This window comes from Globicephala melas, chromosome 13, assembly GCF_963455315.2.
Source record: "Globicephala melas chromosome 13, mGloMel1.2, whole genome shotgun sequence".
Classification (NCBI taxonomy): Eukaryota; Metazoa; Chordata; class Mammalia; order Artiodactyla; family Delphinidae; genus Globicephala; species Globicephala melas.
In genome coordinates this window covers 71,663,993-71,688,033 of record NC_083326.1, presented here as the reverse complement: position 1 = coordinate 71,688,033, position 24,041 = coordinate 71,663,993, and the positions used below count along the sequence as shown (strand labels likewise).

General features: G+C 50.3%; 2 protein-coding genes across 3 annotated transcripts in view; one reads left to right on the top strand and one right to left on the bottom strand.

Moving 5' to 3' along the window:
- Nucleotides 1-10,316: 10,316 nt before the first annotated feature.
- On the bottom strand, nucleotides 10,317-16,782 carry ISCU (iron-sulfur cluster assembly enzyme). Its single transcript, XM_030860662.3, has 5 exons — nucleotides 16,599-16,782; nucleotides 14,970-15,083; nucleotides 13,976-14,086; nucleotides 12,349-12,427; nucleotides 10,317-10,832 (listed from the first exon to the last, which is right to left on the bottom strand). The coding sequence occupies exons 1-5, from the start codon at nucleotides 16,710-16,712 to the stop codon at nucleotides 10,747-10,749; spliced, it is 504 nt and encodes a 167-aa protein (XP_030716522.1). The 5' UTR covers nucleotides 16,713-16,782; the 3' UTR covers nucleotides 10,317-10,746.
- A 1,362-nt stretch (nucleotides 16,783-18,144) lies between these two features.
- SART3 (spliceosome associated factor 3, U4/U6 recycling protein) overlaps nucleotides 18,145-24,041 on the top strand; it is a 33,667-nt gene continuing 27,770 nt past the window's right edge. For both annotated transcript variants that reach the window (XM_030860657.2, XM_030860656.2), the window contains exon 1: nucleotides 18,145-18,473. In XM_030860657.2, the coding sequence (XP_030716517.1) occupies nucleotides 18,162-18,473 (312 nt within the window). In that variant the 5' untranslated portion in view covers nucleotides 18,145-18,161. The remainder of the gene's footprint in view (nucleotides 18,474-24,041) is intronic.

The window sequence follows — 24,041 nt, the reverse complement described above, 5'->3', positions numbered from 1 at the left end:
ACTTCTGAATTTTTCCCCTGGCCTCTCACAAGAGAAGAACACCTCATCTTTGTACGGATCTGATCTCCGCACTGTCTGGTTTTGAGTAGACTGCGGGGAGAGAGAGGGGGGCCTTTTGGAGGGCCGTACTGCAACGTCTACCAAGGTTGTCTGTGTCCTGGTCCTTTGCCCCAGAGATTCTCTTCTGGAATCTGCCTACAGAAATACCTGTGTGTGGGCCCTGAGATGGGATGTTGGTGCCAGCGTTGTTTAGAATAAGTGACGAAAAGGGAAACCCCTTATGTGCCCATTGCTGCGGGAGGCTTAAGGAGATGGTAGTCCTGTTGAGTGGGAGGATATTCAGAGAGGATTCGCTTCTGGGGAAAGGGTCTGGACATAAAACCTATCGTCAACATTTCCCAGTTTGCTTTTCACATAAATGATTTCATGTGAAAAATCACTACGAAGTCGGTTTGATCAGCTTCCTTGAACCAACGAGGGAGCGTCCCTGCGCAGTAAATTGTTGACGGATGCGGTACCCCAGGGGCGAAGGGACTTGTCACACAGCGGGTGAGTTGGGAGAGGGCTCAGGTCCTGGGTCTGGCCTGGCAGCTCATCCTCCTTGCGGTTCTATCTTACGTTAGGGGAAAGGGCGGCCCTGGCGTAGGGGACTCACACCTGGGAGTCACCTGTTTGAAGTGTGAGCCCAGACTTCTGCTACCCGGGCTCCAGGTATCCCTAGAACAGAGCCAGTTCAGGGTGCCTCTGGGTCAGGTGTTGGGCAGAGTGGGACCTGGGCGAGCTGGAGAACAGGGATCACAGGCGGCAGAGCTGGACGGCCCTTGAGTCGTCACATGGTTCCCAGGCCATCCTGCACGTGGGTGTCTTTGCAGACGCCAGGTCCTACTGGGGGGCTTGCCGAGGCAAAGGGTACCAGTATTGCGTTTTCAGAGTTGTTGCCAAAAGACTTTTCCAAGATGCGTCACCAATTTCCATCCCTGTCTTGGTCTAAGTGTGGTTCCGTTTCCCCATACCCTTGACGACACTGTGAGTTTCCAGTCAAAGAGATGAGAAGTGGTATTCCATTGTTGTTTTCGTTACGGTTCTCTGATTACAGGTAAGAGAGGAGCTTTTAACCTCACGGAGTTCCTCTCCTATGAATTACCTGTTTCTCTCCTTAGTTTCCACGTGTATTGGTGGGGTACCCACTGATTTTCAGCTTTTTGAGCTGCAGAATCCTGTGTTTGAACAAACTCTTCCCAGGAATCCTAAGTTAAATGAAAGCAGAGCTGCATCCTGGAAGGGGGGGTTGGGATACCCAGAGGGCACCTGTTTGCCCCCTTTTCCGCCTCTGCAGGGGCCCCTAGGGCTCAGTGGAGCAGAGTTTGCAAACAATTGGTATAGTCCTACCACTCCAGCTACAAATGGGGAAACAGACCCAAAGCCACCCAGAAAGGTAACGGCCAAGTCTGGTCTCCAGCGCAGATCACCTGACTCTGTCAGTGTTCATTCAAGAATGATCTCTAGGTAGATGATCCAGCCATGAGTGACAGTTTCCTCACTTCCTGTCTATGCCCTTCACTTGTTTTTTGTGTGATGCTGGTGGTAGATGTGGAGATGATGGCGGTGGGGATGGAGTGGTGGAGGTGATGGTGATAAGGTGGTCACGATGTTGGTGGGCGTGGATGGAGATGTCGGTGGTGGAGGTGGCGGAGATGCTGGTGGAGGTGATGGTGGAGGTGGCGGAGGTGATGGTGGAGGTGATGGTGGTGGTGAACATCCTTGCCTTGTCCCTGTCTTCATGGGAGTGCTTCCAAAGTTTTCCCGTGAGCATGATGTTTGCTGTAGTTTTCTGGTAAATGTCCTCTTTTCAAGTTAGGGAAATTCCTTTCTATTCTTAGATTGCCAGGATTTTTGAGTTGCAGATGGGTATTGAAGTTTATCAAATGCTTTCCAGTCTCTACAAAGATGAGACAGTTCTTTTCTCTCACCGTGGGGCACTGGATGGAGACACCCCTGGGACAATCTGGGTGAACTGATTTTGCCTCAAGCCCGGAACCTCGCTCTCCCTCGTCCACTTTCCCTGTCCCTTCTTTCTCTCTCCCTAAACACAGACACTTTTCCAGGCCCGAGGAGCCTGACGGTAGAGGAGGGTGAGGCATCAGAATAGAAATGATCTCCCCGTGCTGGGTCAGCGCTTTCCGCCTGCCTGACTTCTGCTGCCGTTTCCTGTGCTAATCCCAGGGGGGACCAGCCCCCCTCCCCATCTGGTTCCAGACATAGCTCGAGACATTCTGAGGGTGCATTAAAATGCTGGTGGCAGACAGACAGGGGAGGATCTTGAAGCCCCGCATTCCTCTCTGGGGTGCCGGAGGAGGGGTGGGCGCGGGGCGGGTGTGTGGTGAGGCAGGAATTTGTCTTGGTTGGGGGCGGGGTTGGTCCGGGGTGTGGGGAGAAGGGCTGGGTTGCTAGGCAAAAGCGGCAGAGATGAATCATGTTCTGGCGTGAGCTGGTTATGGGCTAAAATGAGAAGTTATCCAAGGATGTGGAATCTTTTTGTTTGAGCTGGAAGGGAATATGGAGGCATTGGGTTCAGCCCCCTGGTTTTGCAGACAGAGGAACCGCAGATACAGAGAGGGAGAAAGGTTTGCCCAGAGAGTAAGGAACGGGCGTCTTGCCTCCTAGCTTTTTCCAGGGACTGTGGCCAGAATAAGGCTTTGGCACCAACTCCTGTATTGTACGCAGTTACCGTTCTAGGCATCCGAGATTTCATGAATCCTCAGGTATGCTTTCCCTGAGGAGGAGAAATCCAGAGCGATATGCTCTGGGACGGCTGTGAACAGTGTGATGCCAGGGTGGGTGGGGGAGGCCTGTCTGGGGAGGTGGCATTTGAAGTGAGACCTGGATGCAGGCGGCAGCCCTGGGAAGCTCTGGGAAGAGGGCTGCAGGCAGAGGGACCAGCCAGTGCAAAGGCCCTGCGGTGGGAATGAGTTTGGTGAGTTTGAGGGACAGCAGGGAGGCCAGTGGGCTGAGGGAGGCAAAAGCGGGGACAGGCAGGGCCTTGGAGGCCAGAGAGAGGCTTGATGGGAAGCTGTTGCCTGACATTAATCAGGGGGCGAGATCCCCCTCGTGATTCCTTCTCCTGCCCTGTGTTGCCTGCTAAGGGCCTGTCCTGTGGATTAATGAGCATTTAATAAGCACCTACTGTGTGCCCGGCTGTCCTGGGCACTTCGCCTGTATGGTCTCATTTCACCCTGCAACGGCCCCTCCCAGGCTGACCGTCGGAGGGGGACAAATGGGAGAGGCCCACACTTGCCCATAGCCGCTCTGCGCAGGCCTCGCGGACCCAGGCTCTGTCCCTTGAGGCCCTCTGCTCAGCCAGAAAAGGACTGGCCTGCACGAGCAGCTTGTCCTTTGGTTCAGCTTCTTAGGAAAAAGAGTGGGAAAGGTCGAGAGGAGACTCAGATCCCGGCGGCCGCCCCAGAAGACTTGCCAGGAAGCAGGGCCACGCTGGCCCGAGCCTTCGGGGTTGGAAGGGATGAGCACCCACTTGAAGGGAGATGGTCCCCAGGGGCCTGCTGTGGTGGGAAAGTGAGTGAGAATCCGGGGCTGAAGGGCAAATGAGACAGTGTGAGAAACTCCCCCAAAGCTCCTTTGCCGCCAGATGGTAAGCCCAGCAGATGCCTGGGATTCCTCCATTAATGATTTACACTAAGCCTGGCTTTTCGCTCTTCTTCTTGTAAGATGCAAATCTCCTTTGGAAGAAAGAGTGAGAAGATGAAGTCTCAGACCCAATATTGTGATGAAATTCAGAGATTGTAAGTGGTAGGGGCCTGGACGACGCCGAGGGGCCATCAGATTCAGAACTCACCACGGGGTCAGCGGAGACTTTTGGTGGGGCTGCCCTGCTGCCCACCTTCTCCCTCTGCCCACTCCTGCTTTCCAAACCAGGCTTCCACAAGTGTTGATCCCAGGAACACTCCTGGATGAACACCCTGCACGTTAACTCCATCTGAGTCAACTTTCTGGGGAATCTGACCTGTAACAGTGAAGGTGATGATGGTGTTTATAAAGTTGATACTGATGATAATGACCGTGATAACGATGGTGTTGATGACGTGGGTGATAATGTTGATACTGATGAGGATGACGATGGTGATGATGATGGTGATGGTGGATGAATCAGCCCGCTCGGGCTGCCATAACAAGATACCACAGATGGCGCGGCTTAAACAGTAGGAATTTCTTTTCTCACAGTTCTAGAGGCTGGAAAGTCCAAGGTCGAGGTTCTGACAGGGCTCAGTTTCTGGTGCGAGCTCTCTTCCTGGCCCATAGATGGCCGCTTTGTCCTCACGTGGCCTCTGAGCGCGTGTGGAGAGACCTCTGCTTTTAAGGTCTCACTCTTATGACCTCATTTAACCTTAATTACCTCCTAAAGACCCTGTCTTCAAATATAGTCACAGTGAGGTTTGAGCTTCAGTATATGAATTTGGGGGAGGGGGGTGCAATGGAGTCCATAGCAGTGATGTTGGTGACAATGATGATGGCAGTGACCGCGATGGTGACAGTGTTGCCGCCGCTGATGTTGGTGATGATGATGTTGCTAATTATGATGGCGATGGTGGTGGTGATGATAATGACAATGACAACTGTGATAGTATTGAGGATGGTTATGGTGACGATGATGGGGGTGGTGTTGATGATGGGGGTGATGGTGGTGATGACGGGGATGATGATGATGGTGACGATAGCTAACATTTATTGAGTGCTTATTACATGCCTGGCACGGTGCTTTTTTTACTTTACATGGGATCATTCTTTTAATCCTTACAACAAACCTCTGACTTAGGAGCTAGTATCCTGCTGATTTTTCAGGAAGGGAAATCAAGGCTCAAAGAGGTTAGGTACCTGCCTACAGTCCCATAGAGAGCTCATGGCAGAGCTGGGATTAGAACCCATGTCCCTAGGTCCCCATCCAAGGTTGTACCTTCATATCCTGTGGTTCGGTTCAAAGGGGCCGTGTGTGATGGGAGGTGTTTGGGGGGGGGGTCCAGGCTGATTTCCCCACTGGGGCTCCCTCTGATCCATCAGCCTGAGGCCCCGGGGGGCAGATGGAGGCCCCTGGAACCTCTTTTGCACCAGCAGCTCTGGGGCATTAAGGGTTGTCCTCAGCTGTGGGGCCTGGGCCTTCTGGAGTTATTCCGGGATCTGGGCTTCTCTGAGATGAGGCCAGGGGCTGGAGTGTCTAACACGACATTTCCAAAGATAGCTGGGCGGGGAGGGTGCTGGTGGTATTTGAGGCTGTGCCCTGTGTCTGACCAAGCACTGTGGAGTGAGCTTGCCCATCAAGCCACGTGTGACAGAAGTCACGTCTGTGTGTCCCCTGCACAGGGACAGCCAGACGACGACTTTCTGTACTTTTGGAGGCCTTGCTGGGAGGGTGCGTCTCAAGGCAAAGACATCATAGATTGGAAGCCTGGAAGTTATAGTATTTTACTTTACATTTATTTTATTGTATTGTGTTAATTTCATTTAATTTTTAATTTAATTTAATTTTGTCATGCTGCGTGACTTGCGGAATCTCAGTTCCTGACCAGGGATTGAACCTGGGCCCCGGCAGTGAAAGTACCAAGTCCTAACCACCGAATCGCCAGGGAATTCCCTATAGTATTTTAAAAACAGTAATAGTAGCAGTAGTAGTGACAATAGTAGTAATAGTAACAGTTGCTATGAGGAATAATAAGACCAATGCTAACAATAATAACGATAACAGCAGTAGAGAGAATAGACCAGTCGCAAGCTAAGAGCTTGGGCTGGAATCCTGCTGCAGCCACTTCCTGGCTCTGTGATCTTGGACACATCCCTCTACCTTTTAGTTTCTTCATCTGTAAAATGGGATAATCATAGAATTTTAGGATTTTTGTGCAGAATAAATGAGCCTAATCTATATAAAACACCCAGCAACTGTGTCTGGTATGTAGCTAGGGCTGAAGAGTCATGCGTAATCATGACAATCACAGTAACGTCTATGAACTCTTCTTTTTTTTAAATTTGTTTATTTATTTTGTTTGTGGCTGCGTTGGGTCTTTGTTGCGGTGTGCGGGCTTCTCATTGTAGTGGCTTCTCTTGTTGCGGAGCACAGGCTCTAGGCGCCTGGGCTTCAGTAGTTGCGGCACATGGGCTCAGTAGTTGTGGCTCGCAGGCTCTAGAGCGCAGGCTCAGTAGTTGTGGCACATGGGCTTAGTTGCTCCGCGGCATGTGGGATCTTCCCGCACCAGGGCTCGAACCCGTGTCCCCTGCATTGGCAGGTGGATTAACCACTGCACCACCAGGGAAGCCCTGCACTCTTATTTATTTATTTATTTATTTTTCAATTTTTTTTTTTTTTTTTTTTTTTTGCGGTTCACGGGGCTTTCACTGTTGTGGCCTCTCCCGTTGTGGAGCACAGGCTCCGGACGCGCAGGCTCAGCGGCCATGGCTCACGGGCCCAGCCGCTCCGCGGCATGTGGGATCTTCCCAGACCGGGGCACGAACCTGCGTCCCCTGCATCGGCAGGCGGACTCTCAACCACTGTGCCACCAGGGAAGCCCTGCACTCTTTTTTATATGCCACATGCTTTACATGCTTCATCTCATCTAATGGTCATGTCAACCAGACCAGGTAGGTACTATTATCATCCCATTTTGCAGATGAATACACGGAGATTTGGGGTGGTTGAAGTCTCTTGTTCAAGGTCACACGGGGTAGGCGCCGTTTGAACCCACCGGCTCTGACACCGGCGCGCCGAGCTCACTCTGCTGTGCCCTGCTGCTGGGCAGAAACAGTCTTCTCTGGGGAGGTTGGCTGATATCATCTTGAGGGATGGAGGAAACAAGTGGACAGGCCCCAAAGCCACCAATGAGAGATGTGCTCCACATCCATCTTCCGGTTGGGGCTGGGGCTCATCTGCAGGGTCCCCCTAACTCTGCCAAGACACAGTGGGACCCGAAAGTCTTCTGTCCCATCACGAGGATGGACACAGAGTCTACTCTCTTGTCTCAAGTTCAAGGGGCCTTAGTCATCAAAAGTCACCCCTCATTTGCTTGGCCTTTTAAGAAGATGCCATGATAGAGACAGCTAGTTTTGACAGGACAGTTCTTAATGGGAAGCTGTGAAAGTGCATTTTGATGTGGTCCCAAGTGGCCAGAATCCAGGAATAACATCTAGGAAAGGTTAAATTAGAGATGTGGTCATAGCCATGGTGGGGGTGGGAGGTGGGCAGAGGACCTCAGCTGGAGCTCTAACCTACCACTTCCTTGCTGTGTCATCTGAGGCAAGCCGTTTCACCTCTCTGAGCCTCTGTTTCTCCATCCAGCCATCCTCCCACCCACTCACCCATCCATCTACCCACCCATCCATCCACTCACATACCCTCCATCCATCCACTCAGTAAGCATTCATGGAGCCCCAGTAAGTCAAGAGCTGTACCAGAAGCTGGGTCCCGTAATTGAATTGCTGTCATCAGTAGAAGACTAAATTATGAACCATCATACATGGAATGCTGGGTAGCTATTAATAAGAATGAGGCAGGTCTACAGGAACTGATATGGAGAAATACAGCTAAGAGGAAAACAGAAAGATATAGAAGTATATGTAGTGTGCTACCATTTGTGTAAAAAACAGGGTCTATTTAAACACATGTATAGTTGGATATGCCTAGAAAATTTCCAGAAGGACACCTAAGAAACAAGCACCAGAGACTGCCTCTGAGGAGGGAGATTGGGGAATTAGTAGGGGTGGCAAGGAAACTTACGTATCATCCTGTTCCCTTTCAGGCTGTTTGAATTTTTGAAAATAGTATATTATCTGTTTAAAATTGAAAAAAAATTATTAAAAAAAAAAAGAGTCTCTGAGTAATGATGTAGAAAGATAAGAAAAGAGCAAAGTACAAAACCCATCCATGATATTTACGGGCTCAGGGAAGGACAAGAGACTGTAGGAACAGAGAGGGCACCTAGCTCAGCCTGGGGGAATCAGGGGAGACTTCCCGGGGGAGGTGGGATCTGAGATGAGGCTCCTAGGCTGAGTGGAAGTTAAGGGAAGATGCCTGGCGAGGGCATTCGGGCGGGGGGTGCAGCATAGGGCCTGAAGGGAAGGTTCAGTGTGGCTGGAGCTAAGTGATCGATGTGGTAGGAGGTTTGGAATTTGTCAGAAGGACAACGGGCAGCCATGGACAGGTTTCAAAAAGAGGAGGGACAGGGTCAGAGTGGGGAATGGATCCCAGCAGTGAGGCTGGAGGCAGGGAGGCCAATGCGGAGGCTAGGAGAAAGACGATGGAGGCCCAGACTACGGCAGATGTGTGGGGTGGGAGGGGCAGAGAGGGAGGTTGGAGATGGGAAGTGACACCTTCTCCCAGGACCTTGAGTCCCCACGGAAATCATTTCAGCAAACTGCTTTGCAGAGTGCAGAGCACTTCACAGTGGTTCTCACTCAAGGCTGCACCCTGGAAACTCCTGGGGAGCTTTGAAAAAATGCCAGTGCCCAAGCCCCACCCACACAGCGTCAGATTTAATCAGGCGTTGGAGTTAAACTGGGCTCCTGGATGACTGAGGCGCAGGGCCGTGGCGCGTGGAGGTGGGTTGGCCAAATGAATGGATCAGGGCTCACCCGGCGTGGGCGTTCACCTTCCCGCCAATGCTCAAGGCACAGGTGAGCCCCGGACGGTGTTGAGTTCTGCCAGAAGGAAATGAGGCAGAAGCATGGCCTTTGGGTCACCCAGCCCAAGCCCAACCTCGTGGCTTGGGAGTTGCTGACCTCCTGAGCCAGTTTCCTTGTTTGAAATAATGCCCACCCCAGGGGGCCATCCCGAGAATGGACGGGATTACAAATATGAGTCTGGCTCAGAGCACGGGTGTGTGAGCCTGCTGTGAGTTACACGGCGGGGTCCCCCGTGGAAGAGTTTATGTGGAGGTGCTGAGGTCCACAGGATGCCAAGATCTCTAGACCTGAGCTCACCCAAGGAAGGGGCACGGTGCCCTCACGTGGTTGAAGCTAGCTGTGTTCTTAATGGAACTTCAAACAGAATATTCATTGCTTTTAGCTGCACGACCACGTATTTTGAGGTTTGGGCTATTCTGGTGATAGTGCCGTGGCTGTTTACAAGCAGCTTCTGATGTGTAGAGTTTAGCCTCAGCTCTCAGAGGATGTAACCCGGACAAAAATGTCTCATTTAAAAAAGTCACAAAGAACAGCGGTGGGGAATTGCAGGGCGGCCACATATAATAAAGAGAGAAGCGCAGCCTTAGAGGGACTGTGAATTAAACAGTAGAACACGCCACATGGGACAATGTGACATGGCTCCACCCAGCAGCTCTAATTTGAGATTCTGATGAAGGCCCTGCTCTGTGGGCTTCCCCGCAGGCTGGGGGGTGGGGTGGGGGAAGGGCCTTTGAAGTTCAGTGTCCTTCCCCAGAACCCAGAGTTTTTTTTTTTAAACAAAGAAGGTATATTTAAGAGAAGAGGCAGCCAGCCTATGCCTGAACATCGGGAAAAACAAAAGCATCTTACTTTTGAAGTTGGAGATTTGAGCCTTAGCTGGCATTTTGAGATCATGTTTCACTAGAAAATTGGGCCTTTAGTGGGGCTTTTAGCTGGTGCGTGACTGTGGGCGCCTCAGCATGGCACCCCCTGCCTGTCCACCCTGGGGCCAGATGGGTAGGAGGAACAGTGGTTAGAACAGCTGTTACTTGTCCCTGAGCCAGGGACGTATGTTTTTAAACTTGAGGTCACTGTACTCGTAGACAGTTCACAGTGAACTATTTGTCACAGCTGTGCAGGTGTGGACAAAAGAAGGTTCTTCCCAGGGGCCTCGCTCACCCACCTCCACCCAGAACCACCCAGGAGGTTCTCAAGAGTCGGGTATTGGAACTACTTGACCAGACCTGCAGCAGAGCCCTGGGCCTAGGAGTCGGCATCTAAACCTCACCTCTCAGGCCTCTGTGGATTTGGTCCACAGCTTTAGGGTAGCGTCCAAGCCATTGCTGCTCAGATTTCAGGATTTCACAAACCAGTGAAATTACAGACAGAATCTTCTGGACTGACTTTGAGTTGTCAGCCTGTTATATTGTAAAGAATGAAAAGTGATGGCCATCTCCTTTCATCTTCCGCCTTGTTTCAGAAAACATTATCGACATCTGGCTTTGTTAAAATCTCCATGCCTGGTCTTTACTGCCCAGTTTGCTGGGAAAGGTGCACGAGTCATCACCGTCCAGCATCTGTGAACAAACCCCAAGGGGCCGAGGGCAGCCCTGTGAGGTGAGTGAGGGACCCAAGAGACAAGGCTTACCAGAGGCAAACACTGCCTTATATTCCTTTATTTATTATATATATGCAAATCTGTTTTATGTACAATATTTGGTCCTACCAAATAATCTTAACCAAGGCATTCTACTGGTAACCTTCCCCAAAATAGATTCCGGTAAAATCAGATATCTGTGCACTTCATGACTACCCAAACCTACTGATTTCAGTTTGGGGGCCATATGCATAATTCAAAATAGACATACGCTAGATTAAGGCGATGAAAGTGAGCTGCAGGAAACCACAGGATTCAGAACAACTAGACTGTGTATTTTGCTTGCATTAGAGTCACAACGTGAACAGCAAATGCTGTGCAGATCTCATAGTGCTTTTATTGTAGTGCGAGGGCTTCTGAACACCTACGTGACTGCACGGCGTGGGGGTGGGGGTAAGCAGCCCACGTGACCTGCGAGAAGCTTCGCCGGGAGCTCATTTCTTTTCCGCCTCTCCTTTCTTGGGTTCTTGTTTCAGTTTGAAATCAGCCAGGGCGGCCTTGATGGCATCTTCGGCCAGCACTGGAAGTAAGAGAACGAAAGAGAGCCTAAGTTTCTAGAATCTGCAGGAACAGTCTTAGGAAGAGAATCTTTAAGAGCTGAGGTAGTGGTGCTGGGACAAGCTTAACAGAGTCACCTCACCAGGGTGCTGGGCGAGGAGCAGGCCTGCAGGCCGATGGCTGTTTCCTGAGCCGGATCCCTCCTGCGGGGCGGCTCTGGGGACAGACTGTGCGGCAAATACCCGAGATTCTAGGGTAGTTCCTTAGCCTCTTGGACGATCATGTTTTCTTGCTGGGATAGGGTGAGGGCTTTATACATAAGTGTCTGATGCACAGGAGAGACACAACAAATGTTGGTTCTCAGCTGCTCTCAGGGAAGTCAGGATAAATGCGGTGGGTGCTGGTGGCGCTGGATGGCATTACTTAGGTCGTGCCAGTTTGTGCCTGGGATGGCATTTGCCGGCACTCTCTAGTGATCCCAAGTGTGGAAACTTTTATTTTGGAGTCGATATTAAAAGGGAGGCTTTGGGGAAAACAAACATTGAGAGAGCTGGAATGACAGCAGAGAGCGTTGGCTAAAGGTTTCAGTACCCGAGAAGGCCTAATGAAAAGGCGGGGGGTTCCTCTGAAACCATGTGAAAATGTTTACAAGCTATGGCCTTTATTCACGGCTATTTGAAATCCCAGCGCAAGTGGAAAGAACTCGGGTCTCAGCAGACCTCCATCCCTGCCGCGGCACTCAGTTCTTCTCTTGTGAGTCCTACCCTGGCAGGAGGCCTGGCCCTCTGCTGATTTTTAACTAATTTGGTCAGTAAATCTCCATCAATAAGTTTAGGCTACTGTTTCCCATAACCTCCTTGCCCTAGAAGGCTGAGATTTGAAAAGCTTTAGACTGAAATGGAAAGCCAAGTACAAGCCTTAAGGCATCTGGACTTTCTCTCAGGGAGAGTGCAGAGGGGGATATTGCACAACTGGGCTTAGTCATTGCATATACACAGATGCAGACCCCGACAGCGATGGCATCTGCAAAGGAAGTGAGGAAATGCACAACAAACAGGATTATGGTGAAAGCGGCATTTTCTCCTTTACTGGTCCCAACTTCACCACAGCCGGGTGAACAGCACAGATTCTGGAATCAAAGACTGGGGTTTAGACTCTGGCCCTGCCACTGAGGAGCTGTGCGACTGGAGGGCTTTAACCTGAGCCCTCGTTTCCTCCTCTGTGTGGGGAGAGGTAATGACACCTCTGGGGACTGGAGGACGTTCCTGAGGGTTAGAAGTGAGGCCACAACGTGCTCGGCACGATGCTTGGCCCACACCACCCCCGCAGGACTCCCCTGGAGGCCGCAGTGAGACCCTGGGCTCTAACCCTCTGGAGACTGTGAGAACGGACTCCATGAGCTGTAACCCTCGGAGGCTGTAAAGGTGGACTCCACGACCCGAAAGGACTCGCCATTCCCCTGTCACAAATCAAGTGGATGCCATTACAAAACTGCCCTAACTGTCCAAGCCCATCGCCATCCTGGAGGGGACACTTACTGGAGCAGTGCAGTTTCACAGGCGGGAGGCACAGCTCCTTGGCGATGTCCGTGTTTTTGATGGTCAAGGCTTCCTCCACCTGAGAGGCAGATGGGACAGACGGGAAGTTTTAGTGATGCTCTATCTGGTGGGACAGAAAATAGAAAGGGCCAAAGAGGCCCCCACGACAGGGTAGTGGTGGGGGACGATTTCCATTTAATAACCCCAGACAGAGGACTCCCACTTCCACGTCCAGGCTGCAGCTGGGCTCCTCAAGTACGAAGTATACGCACCGGCATTGCTCAGCTGGGGTGAGCCAGGCCCGCAGAGATGCTGCCACGAGCCAGGAGTGGACCCTGGGAGGAGTCTCTGAGGGATCTGCTTGAGGCCAGCAACTTGAGCCTTTTTTAAAAGGCAGTGATGTTCTACGCTGGTTTTGTGACTCTCAGCTTCTCTGGTGTCCTTATACTAAATGTTCAGAATAAATCCCGTCAACCCTAAGTGCTAGATGGCGTCAGGGAGGCAGGAGGGGTGGCACCCAGGCTGGCAGCACCCGGGCCAAGGGCACAGACAGCTCCTGGAAGGAGAGCTCTTGGGGCTCATCCCCTGCCCCAAGGAGAACCTTTCTCCTCTAGGCGGACTAAAAAGGATGCCTGGGGTTTGTCGAGAGCCCAGGGGCATAACAGGAGGCAGGCCTACATGGAACGGAGCCCCGCTGCCTTAAGGAAAGCGATTTCCCCCCCTGCCCGCCAATCTCCCAAGTCCACTAACTCCACTGAATTATGCTTCAACTTCTGTTGCTGGAAACTCAGATGGGAGTCTCTCAGGGTCAGAGAAAGGCCCTGTCCCCACTTTCTGATCACATTCACGGGGCCAGGCCCTGGGAGCACAGGTGCCCTGTCTCCTCATTTCCTCTTTCCCTGAGGATAGTTCTGGACAAATCACTTCACAGCCACCTCCGGCCAGAACAGGTTAGGTCTCTGCTTCCCCAGCCCTGAGGACCTTGCTGGCCAGGAGGCCCTGAGCCACAGGGAGCCGGCGGCATGTGGCCTGGCACACACCTCTGTGACTCAGCTCCCAGAACCTGGGCCCTTGGGGCTGCAAAGGTGAGCACCTGCAGTTTGGTTTTTCTGAGAGGTTTTAATGGTGACAGGATTTTAGAAAGGCTAGTTTGTTATTTCATGAATCCTTGTAAGCCACCTGCACTCCCTCCTGAAGCACAATGGGAGGAAACAAACAAAACAAACCACAACGGAACTGCCCCAGAGCAGACTTAGACTTCTAAGAAATGATAACAGCGGTGACCCTGGAGAAAGCCGAAGATTTCTTTTCACTTCTATTATGTTAGAGGGGGAAGTGAGGATCTTTTTTCGATTTAGTTAAAAACAAACCACCAAAACCCCCAAATAAAAATGATCAACAACAAAAAACCCCAAACTAAAAAACACTTAAAATTATCCGTAATTCCCAACGTGGAGAAGAATTTAATAAAAACCTCGGTAAGCAAAATTAAAAAGAAAATTCTTAGCATATTTAGAAAAAAAATCTTAGGTTTTTGGTTTGTTTGTTTACACTCACTAGACCCTTCCCTTAACTGAGAGCCAGGTTTGTGGAGAATGTGACTTAATTCTAGTTTGCAGGAACCTACCGTCTTCCCCTTTACCCATTCGGTGGCTAGCGAGCTGGAGGCGATCGCAGAACCACAGCCAAATGTTTTAAACCTGGCGTCCACGATCTTCCCCTTTTCATCCACTTGAATCTAGAAAAGAGGCAGGAGTTAGCAGAGGTTCTGGTGTGCCCCATAGAACCTGGTGCTCATGGAGGCCCACGGGGCGCTCCCTCCCTGACAGCTTTGGTCCTGCTTTCCGCACTTAAAAGTTTGGGCACTAATTACTGAGTTTCCTCTATTCCAAAGAGCTCAGTGACGAGAAGATAAAAGCAGGAACTATACAAAATTATACAGGCCTAGCTAGTAAAGATCAACCAAAAACTATGCCTCCTGCCGCCCCCAACCCTAGCCTGATTTTTGGCTCTGAGGTTCTCCTCCCAGCTGCTGGGTCAATGAGCGTCTTTAAACACTGGGAGAGTCTGCAGTAAAGGTCTCTGGATAATGCTTTTTCCTTTGGTGCCAGACTGCATGTAGTAGTTCCCTCCTGCCTTGTTTCTGTTTTCCAAGATAGTCATGAAGCTGTCTGGCGAGCTGCCCACCACGGTGACGAAGGAGATGTGGAGAAAGCTATGGTTCACCCAGAGCGCCGGGCACTACCTGCATGTCATCTCCAACGTGGGGGAGGTTTGATTTATTGCGTTTCCTGTCTCTTTGGGGATTGCTAACTGAACAGTTGTGGTTTTCCTTTGATTGGTAAAATTCACAAAAGATTTCACTTAGCTAAACTGGAATTTAGGCTGGTACAGTGAGCACAAAGGTGAGATCAGTTCACTGTGTCAGAAAGGGTCAGCGTAGTTTACTAGTATGACTAGCATTCAGCCCCTGCTCGAGTCATTTATAACACTGACTTGTCCCATCTCACAGGAATTGAGATGGGGACCAGATGCAATGTTGTACACTGCTGTCAACTATGGAGCACTGTACAAGCAAAGGGGTCACCGTTACCACCAGTAAAGATGGGAACCAGGGGTACCTGTAATTTCATGACATCACCACACGCTGGAGCTCCCACCAGTCCGGTTCCAACATTTTTAGATGTCTTATCAAGGGACCCCACGTTTCGGGGATTTTCATAATGATCAACAACCTGAAACGAGAGGGTGAACAGAAATCACAGTCACTCTTTTTTGCTGTTGGTCTCCCCGACTTTGATGGCAAAGTCCTTGAAGTCAGCAAGCTGAACCTGGCAGGCCATCACTAAATACCAAATTTCACCTGGGAATGAATTCAGAGATTCCAGAGAGTGGCGAAATATCAGCAAAATCCTGTCTTAATTCCGCAGGGTTTTGAACCACAAATAATTACTTGACCTTTAACCACCCAAGTCACCAGAGTTGGGCTCAAACAGCATTTTTGTAATTTCCAAAGAAAATCTGTTCTCAAAGGATAATGATTACTATTCGAAAATCCTAAAAGTAAGTATGGTCCAGAAATGGAAGGGTTTCCCAGAAGCCTCAAGGAGACTGTTACAGGAGGAACAAGGCTATGGAATACGTCCCTTTGTGTGCGAAAATAAATAAATATCTCATTACTGTATTTCAGGGCCCTGAAATCTCTGGTGCAGCAGCGCACCCTGGTGGTAGAAAGGCTTGTGTCAACAACACACATCCCTGGGGCGGGGAGGAGTGAAGTCCGTGGGGAAACGCGCGGAAGCCAGAACAGAATAAACATCTATTCAAACTGGCACACGGAAGGCTTTAAAAACCTTGAGGTTTGTTTACTAGTTAGCAGTAAGTATCCCGATCTTTCCAGTCCCCTCCCCCACCTCCACCCCAGCTATCCAACCACGGATTTTGACTCCAAGCCCAAGGACCTACAAGATAATGTCCAATCTGGACTTTCTGCCCCGGGTTGATTCACCGCATTCTTTAGTCAACCGGTTCCCGAGTGAGAGAGTCTCATGTTTAGGGACTTTGCCTATGCACCTATCTCTACTCACAGCTCACCACCACTCCAAACAGAAAACAAAAATTAAAACGTTATGACTGTTCGTTACATGTCCATCTCCACTCGGAGGCTCTGAGCTCCTGCAACAGTAACATCACCCTAAGTGGCCTCCCTGTGCCAGACACCCTGCCGAGGACTCCGCAGGCATGGTCTCGAGTACGGGGGGCTGCTAAGACCCCATTTGACAAGAGGGGAAACAGGTTCAGCGCAGGGCACTGACTTGCCCAAGGTCACCTGGCCAGGGCGGTAGCCTTGGCTGAAGCCGGACCCCGCGCCGCTGTGTGTCGGGCTGGCAAGTCACTGCAGGACCCTGCTTCCTGGGCTGTTGGGGGTTTAAAGGCTGGATGCACGAGATCGCGGCCAGAGGCCGGGCCCACGGGCAGTGGCCATTAGATGAGCAGGAGCTGTCATTTTTATTTCAGGCGCGGTTAGTGCCCCTGCGCAGGAAGGAAAAGTTAGTCCAGGCGGATTCGCGCGAGGGGCGGCCTCTCCTTTGGGGCCCGGGGCGGCCCGTACCCTAGGTCGCAGTGGGGCCTCTCGGGCCCCGCAGTTCCCAGGCCCCGCAGAGTCTTTCCTAGGCCGGGCCTCCGCTAGGATGCCCGCAATCTCGGTTGTCCTCGCACTTCCGCCGCCGCCCGGTCCCGCCCGCTCCTACCTTCTTGTGATAGAGCCGAGCCGGAGCTGACAGCTCCCGGACCGGCAGACGCGGGGCCCGGAGTAGCAGTGCCGAAGTCGCCCGCCTCAAACGTCCTGCTCCAGCCGCCGCCATCTTGCGGGCTTGCGCCTGCGCAGGCCGAGTGCGAGACCGAGGCGCGTGCGCGAGTCTGTTCCTAGCTTGGAGCGCGCTCCCTCTAACGTCCCGGCGACTTCGCGCCTGAGCCCTTCCGCTCCGTGCACGTGTACGCGCTTTGGTCCCGCCTTGACCACGCCCCTCCTGGGCGGGCGGGGCGCGGAGCCCAAAGGTCTGGAGTCGCAGGAGAGTTTGTCCTCCGTGATGGGTTCTGGATCTGAGGGGCTTCGGGCTGGAGTTCGGGACCCAAGTTTGCGTTCACAAAGTCCACCGCCGGAATGCGCAGAGGATCAACCAGTCCGCCTTTCTTAGCCCTGTTTTGCAGCTTAGGAAGTTGAGGATCAGAGTGGTGTAGTAGCTTGTCCTAGGTTGCCCGGAGAGTTAGACTCAGTTGGGATTCAAACTTGAACAATCCTGAGTTGGAATCCCGTTTCTGCTCCTAACTGGCTGTGTGATCCTAGGTGAATGACAGCGTCTTTCTAAACCTCGATCTTCCCTTTTGTACGAATTCAAGGACAGTTCTTTCATCCATTGAGCAAATATGTGTTGAGTATCTACTTTTTGTCGGGGTGCTTTGGGAATCCAACAGAAAGAAAAACATATAACTTCTGACATAATTAAGCTTGCTAATGAGGGAGAAAGGCAATAAATAGACACACCAAGGCTTTCCTGCGTCAAAGTGGAAAGCTTAGCTAAACGAATACTTTGCCCTGATTTTAAAAAGTGTGTATGTTTGACTCTATTTCTCTCTATATAAAAAAGCAAACTGTCACAATTTATATGACAAGGCATGGCAATGAAGAGATTCTAAGTAAATGTTTACTAATGTAGTTTATTAATATTGGTTTGCAGAATATGATCCTGTAAAACCAGAAAACGCACATGTGTTTTTAACTGCTAGGCACCAGGCATTACATAAAGGGGAGGAATCTCTTTGGGAAGTGAGTTTTTCTCATGAATGGTGCAATCGATCCTTCCCCGAGGACTTAGACTTTTCTCTGCATTTGAGGCTCAGTTACTGGGGAGACTGAACCACGCGCCAGGTCAGAATAGGTGGTAAGGCATTAATTCCAAGAATCATTTTGACCTTCTCAAGATGGCGGCAAACCCTTAATGTCAATCATCACGCTCACTCCATGACTTCCTCTATGGCTTCCACTTCCTGTCTAAGGACCCAACTTCTGTCCGAAGTTGTGGCGAAACACATGCCCTGTTAGTGAGTTCTTTTTCCTCCAACAAGAACTATTAAAAGTATATAAAATAGCATGAGTTTCGTGTATTTCGAGGTTTCGGCGTCATCCGTGGCTCACAGTTTCTCTCTAGGCGGCAGGAGAGCGCGGTTTTGATCAGGCGCGCGCCGCGGGCAGCTTCTACTTCAGTGGGTCTTCGGCGGCAGAGTGAGGACCCGCGAGTCACTGGAAGCGCAAGATGGCGACGGCGGCAGCAGCATCGGCTTCGGAAGCGGAGGCTGAGCCCAAGGCCGGGCCCAAGGCCGAGGGGGAGGAGGCTGAAGCTAAGGAGGCTAGGACGAGGAGGAAGGTGTTATCGCGGGCCGTGGCCGCCGCGACGTACAAGACCGTGGGGCCGGAGTGGGACGAGCAGGAGGAAGGCGTGAGTGAGAGCGATGGAGATGAGGAGTACGCCATGGCTTCCTCGGCCGAGAGCTCCCCGGGGGAGTACGAGTGGGAGTACGACGAAGAGGAGAAGAACCAGCTGGAGATCGAGCGGCTGGAGGAGCAGGTGAGCGCGGGGGTGGGCGGCGGGCTCCTTCCCTCAGGTTCCCAGGCCCCGGCCCGCCTCCCTTGTCCTCGGCGGTAATGAAGCCGCCAGGGCCGCCAAAGCGCAATTCATCAGCGCGTCTCCCGTCCTTCGAACGCTTACTGCTTGCCGGGTGATTTGCAACCGTTATCCCATTGAACCCTCGCAAGAACCCGCTGAAGGAAGTAGTGTATTTCCCGTTTTATGGGAGAAAACTGAGGCTCTTGGTGGAGGGAATTCTTTTGCTCAAGATTACAATTCCTGCAAATGGCGAGACAGGCTTTTGGCGAGAGAGGCTTTGAACTTTGAAACGACTCCAGAACTCCCGCTTTTAGCCACACCGTTCAGCTGTCCAGCACGAGAAATAAAATTTTATTTCTAAAAGAGAGTTATTTGCCTGTAGGAATGACGACGCTGATGAACTATGGCGTGGTCGGGAAAATATTGATGGTGACGGTGATAATAGAAATGGAAAGGGAGCGATTACAGCGTCTGGAGCCTAAGGCCCTAGTTCTGGCTCTTCCACCCTTGCGTGCGTTTGGGCGAATTTCTTAATCTCTCTCAGCCTCGGCTTCCTCATTTGTAAATTGGGAGAAGCGATTTCCGCACATAGGTTTGTTATAATGGTAATTAAAGCCTGGGGCCTGGCACTAGTAGCTACGTGATTTCTAATCTGTAACCTTATGAGATACAGGTGGTGGTATCTCTTGTGTAATCTAGGATTCCAGCAAGAAGTAGGTGGCACATTCAAATTAAGAAAGTTTGAGAAAAGGTCAGTAAAGGGACTACTGTGTCTAGGGCAGGGAAATCAGGAGTAAAGGTTCGGTACCCCAGGGCTAGTAGTAGCAGGACCTTTAGGTGTCCACCTTTAGGCCTGAAGAGGTGATGGGAGGGACTGGTTTTCCAAGTAGTTGTGTGGAAACAACACCTGAGAGGAGGTGAGACGTTTGTTCCAGGGGTGCGGCCCCAGTTTCCCATCAGGGATTGGGGTGGGGAAGAAGTACCCTGACCTACTGCTCTGCCTCTCTCCAAACAGTCTGCTGGTGCCGTCTGCTGGAGGCAAGACAGCCAGAGACCTCATCAGTGTGGTCCACACAGTGGGTCACAGGACGGGGACGAGAGAGGGTGGAGTGGATTTGGAGGGGCAAACAGATGGAGCACATTCTCATTTTACAGATGAGGAAACTGAGGCACAGAAGGAATGATGAAATGATTTGCTTAGTCACTCGTAAGGGGTTTTGAATTTTTCAGGGTTGTCTGTGGACTGAATGCCACACTGGCTATGAAATTACTTAGTGATGTGAGGTTGTTAGCCTGGGTTTCTCACTTCGCTGGGTGTGAGATTCCTTATAACGTCCTCTCTCGAGGTGATGTTTTTGTTAAGTTGTGGAACAGTTATATTATCTTTTGGTATATCTGTCCCACTTGTCATTGCATCTGAACCAGCTGGGGGTAGGCAGGTGGTTACCATTTCTGCTTTTTATAAATAAGCACGCCAAAGTCCATTCAGTCTTTTATTCATTCAGCAGTGTGATACGAGGTGCCAGGCGGACTGTGTCCCTGTCCTGGTGGAAATCTGTTCTTCTGGCCTTGGGCCTTTCAATGAGCCATTAGCTTACTCGGTAGGGGAAAGAGGATTACCTTTTCAGGGGAAGGGGAGGCTTGGAAGCAGAGCGATTAAGTCCTTGATGAGGTGAGGGTACCCAGCTTACTAGAGAGGAGGGTGGGTCAGGGCAGAGGCCACCGGCCTACTGGTATTGTGCAGTTGCCAGCCCTGCCTCAGGCCACCAAAGGTGACCACACAGGATGGGATCTGGCAGGTGATGGTGAATTGAAGAGCCTCTGGCTTTATCCTCTTTTCCGGAGGGTCTTTTCAATTTTTCCAAAACTCCCTCCCACCTCCTCCTAATCCCACAGCCTCTAGTTCCTGCTGTAATGACTCTCCTGGTGGAGCACGATGGTCGGTAACTTCCAGAGAGGTCTGTGAAACCCTCGGCCTTGTCGTATTTGCAAATTCCAGTTCTCGCCCTGAGTGTGTTTATGAAAGCTCGCAGTTAGTAGTATCTGTCCATGTAACAAAAGCGTAGATTTCCCACCATTTGTGTTTTTGGCCTGAAACTAAAAGTGGCACCTCATGGTCTTACAGGTCATGTCAGCGCTCTGAGCCTGCTGTGCCAGTTGGTAAAGGGAGGGTTGTAGTAGTGCCTCCCTCACAGGGCTGTTGTGGAGCTTGAGTGACAAGAGGTGTGTAAAGCTCCAGGCACAGTTTGACACACGGTAGATGCAGTGATGGGACCTGCTCCCTTCTCCTTCCCCCCCCTTTCCTGTGATTGCAGCTAAGTGTCCTCTCCACCAGGCCTCTCTGTCACCTCTCCGCCCCCAGTCCAGGGCCAGGTTGTGCTGTTAGGGAGTTAGGAAATTTAATTTGCAGAGCGCTTGCACGTTGGCTAAGCCTTCTCTTTCTTTAAAGCATCCTTTGTCGTTAACAGTATTCTGAGACCAGACTAGACCGGCACACGTGCTCATTTGTCAGTGCTGGTTGAACACTCTGGAAGGTCTCTTAAATGCATGTCAGTGTGCATTTAATGTACGTGCTCTGAGAGCACATCTCCATATATAGTATCTTCATTATTTGGGCCTAAAAATCAGAAATTTAGATCAAAAACCATCCTAGAGACAGTTCCTTTACTTCAGTGAGTTTTCTACGTTTCTCTTCTGACCTCCGTCTGGTGTTCACGGGAGGGCCGCTTGCATAGACATTACTCAGGCTGGCTAGGCAGGACTTGCCCACCCCCCTTCACGCTCAGAAAACACATTCAGACCCAGGTGAGTTGCGAGTGATGGGGTGACAGGGAGAACTGCGCCTGCTCCTTCGTGAGGAGAGTACATCTTCCATGATCTTCAGTTCTTTCACTGTGGTTACTTGGGTGACACACTTGACAGCCAATTTTGAGACATCAGTGCATCATGGCAGTCCACTTGAGATGCAGAGGTGTACTCCAGTGCCTTCCGGTACAGACGGGGAAACAGAACCCGTGGACGTTAGAACACTTGTGTCCTGACCTCGTCCTGTCCTTTTACAGCCTATCACATAATCATGGGGTGGGTTCAGCCTGTCAAGTTTTATAAATCATGAGCAGGAGAACATTGCTAAAAGATTTTTTTTAAATTATAGGTCATGGGCTTACCTGATATTGATTCTTCTTTGTTACCTACTTGTGTGTAATTTGATCCGTACAAAGCAGTTCACATCTGTAAATTTTAAAGGATGGTAATGAGATGAGCACCCTTGCTCTGCCCCTTGCTCTAAGAGTGGGGACTTCATCAGTACTGCTGCCCGTCCCCGCGGCTTCTCCCCGGTGCCAGTGCCCTGCCTTGACCCCATCCCCTCCTCAAACCCAGGTAACTGCTTTTTTGAATCTTGAGTGCTTCCTTCTCTTTTAAAACATGTTTAGTTTTATCCTCTAAGTATGCATTCCTAAGCATATGTTGTCCACTTTTGTTTGTTTTTGAGCTTTTAAAAAAGTGTATCATGCAATGTGTAATCATCCGGGACTGCTTTCCACTCAGCAGTGTGTTTCTAAGATTCAGCCGTGTTCTTGCAGTTGCAGGTTATCCATTTTGACTGCTGTGTGTTCAGGACACCAGGGTGTGAGTAGCCCACAGCTTATTGGTTGTTCTGGCATTTGAATTGCTTACAGTTTTTTTATTCCTATTACAAACAAGCTACAAGGAACATTGTTACTGTTAAACTGTGCTAGTCTCAAACCCTGTAAGAGTTTCTCTAAGCCAGTATTTTTCAAACTGGGGCTATGGTCATGGGTCATGAATTCATTTTAGTGGATACACCCAGTGTCCCTCTGTGATATACTTTCTGGTTGCGTGGGTCTGTTTCTGGGCGCTTTCTAGTGTTCTGTTGGTCAGTTTGTCTGTCCCGTGTCAATTCCGTGGTCTAACTCCTTACTGCTGAGACTTGCTACCTGCTGAGACAGATCCTCCTGTGTGCAGTTTAATGCAATAACTAGGGTCTAGATTACTAAGAGTATATTGTCAAATGGCAGTGTTAGTCGAACGAATTATAGGTCATCTGTCATCTCTGGAGAGGGAAATATTTATTGCTGAAATGTGGCAGACGTTGGAAGAGTAGATAGTAGTCTAGTCGTGGTGTATAGACTTAATGTAACCCCATACCCCAACTTGTTTGAAAGCTTTTTTTTTTTTTAAAAGATTTATTTTTGGCTGTGTTGGGTTTTCGTTGCTGCGCGCAGGCTCTCGCTGGTTGTGGCAAGAGGGGGCTACTCTTCCTTGCGGCACGCGAGCTTCTCATTGTAGTGGCTTCTCTTGTTGCAGAGCATGGGCTCCTGGCGCGTGGGCTTCAGTAGTTGTGGCTCATGGGCCCTAGAGCTCAGGCTCAGTAGTTGTGGCGCATGGGCTTGGTTGCTCCGCGGCATGTGGGATCTTCCCGGACCAGGGTTCGAACCTGTGTCCCCTGAATTGGCAGACGGATTCTTAACCACTGCACCACCAGGGAAGTCCCTGAAAGCTTTTTAAAAAATTAAACTTTTCATTTTGAGGTAATTGTAGGTTTCCCTCCAGTTGCAGGAAATAATACAGAGAGATCCTGTGTACCCTTTACCCAGTTTCCCCTACTGGTGACCTTTTGTAAAACTATAGTACAATCTCACAACCCACGTATTGACGTTGACAAAGTCAGCACACAAATTGGCTCTGTCACCTCAGGATCCCTCCTGCCCTGATAGAGCCACAGTTCCTGACCTCTAGCACCCACTAATCTGATCTCCATTTCTACAATTTTATCATTTCAATAATGTTATGTAAATGGAATCATATAGTATGTAACGTTTGGGGATGACCTTTTCTCACTCAGCATAATTCCTTCAAGATTCATCTGAGTTGTGTGTTTATTTGTTCCTTTTTATGGCTGAGTAGTATTCCATGGCGTGCATGTTCCATGGTTTGTTTACCCATTCACCCATTGAAGGACTTCTGGGTTCTTTCCAGATGTAGCTGTTAGGAATACAGCTGTTATGCACATTCCTGTACAGATGTTTGTGTGAACATAGGTTTTATTTCTCTGGAAAAACACCCAAGGGTGCAGTTGCTGGGTGATATGGTACTTGTGTGTTGAATTCTATGGGAGACTGCCGAAAACAGTTTCCTGAGTCGCTGTACCCATTTTATATTCTCATCAGCAATGTATGAATGATCCAGTTTTTTTGCATCTTCTCTGGCATTTGTTGGTGTCACTGTTTTTCCTTTTGGCCATTCTGATAGGTGTGTAAGGATAGCTCATTGTGGTGTTAGTTTGTATTTCCCTGACCGTTATTCATGTGCACTCACTTGCCATCTGTGTCCCCTGGATATATTGGGTTAGCCAAAAAGTTCATTCGAGTTTTTCTGTAACATCTTACGGAAAAACCCAAAAGACCTTTTTGGCCAACCCAGTACATGTTGGTTCATGTCTTTTGCCTACTTTTTATTTTATTTGGATTGTTTGTTTCTTACTGTTGAGTTTGGAGTTATATCTTT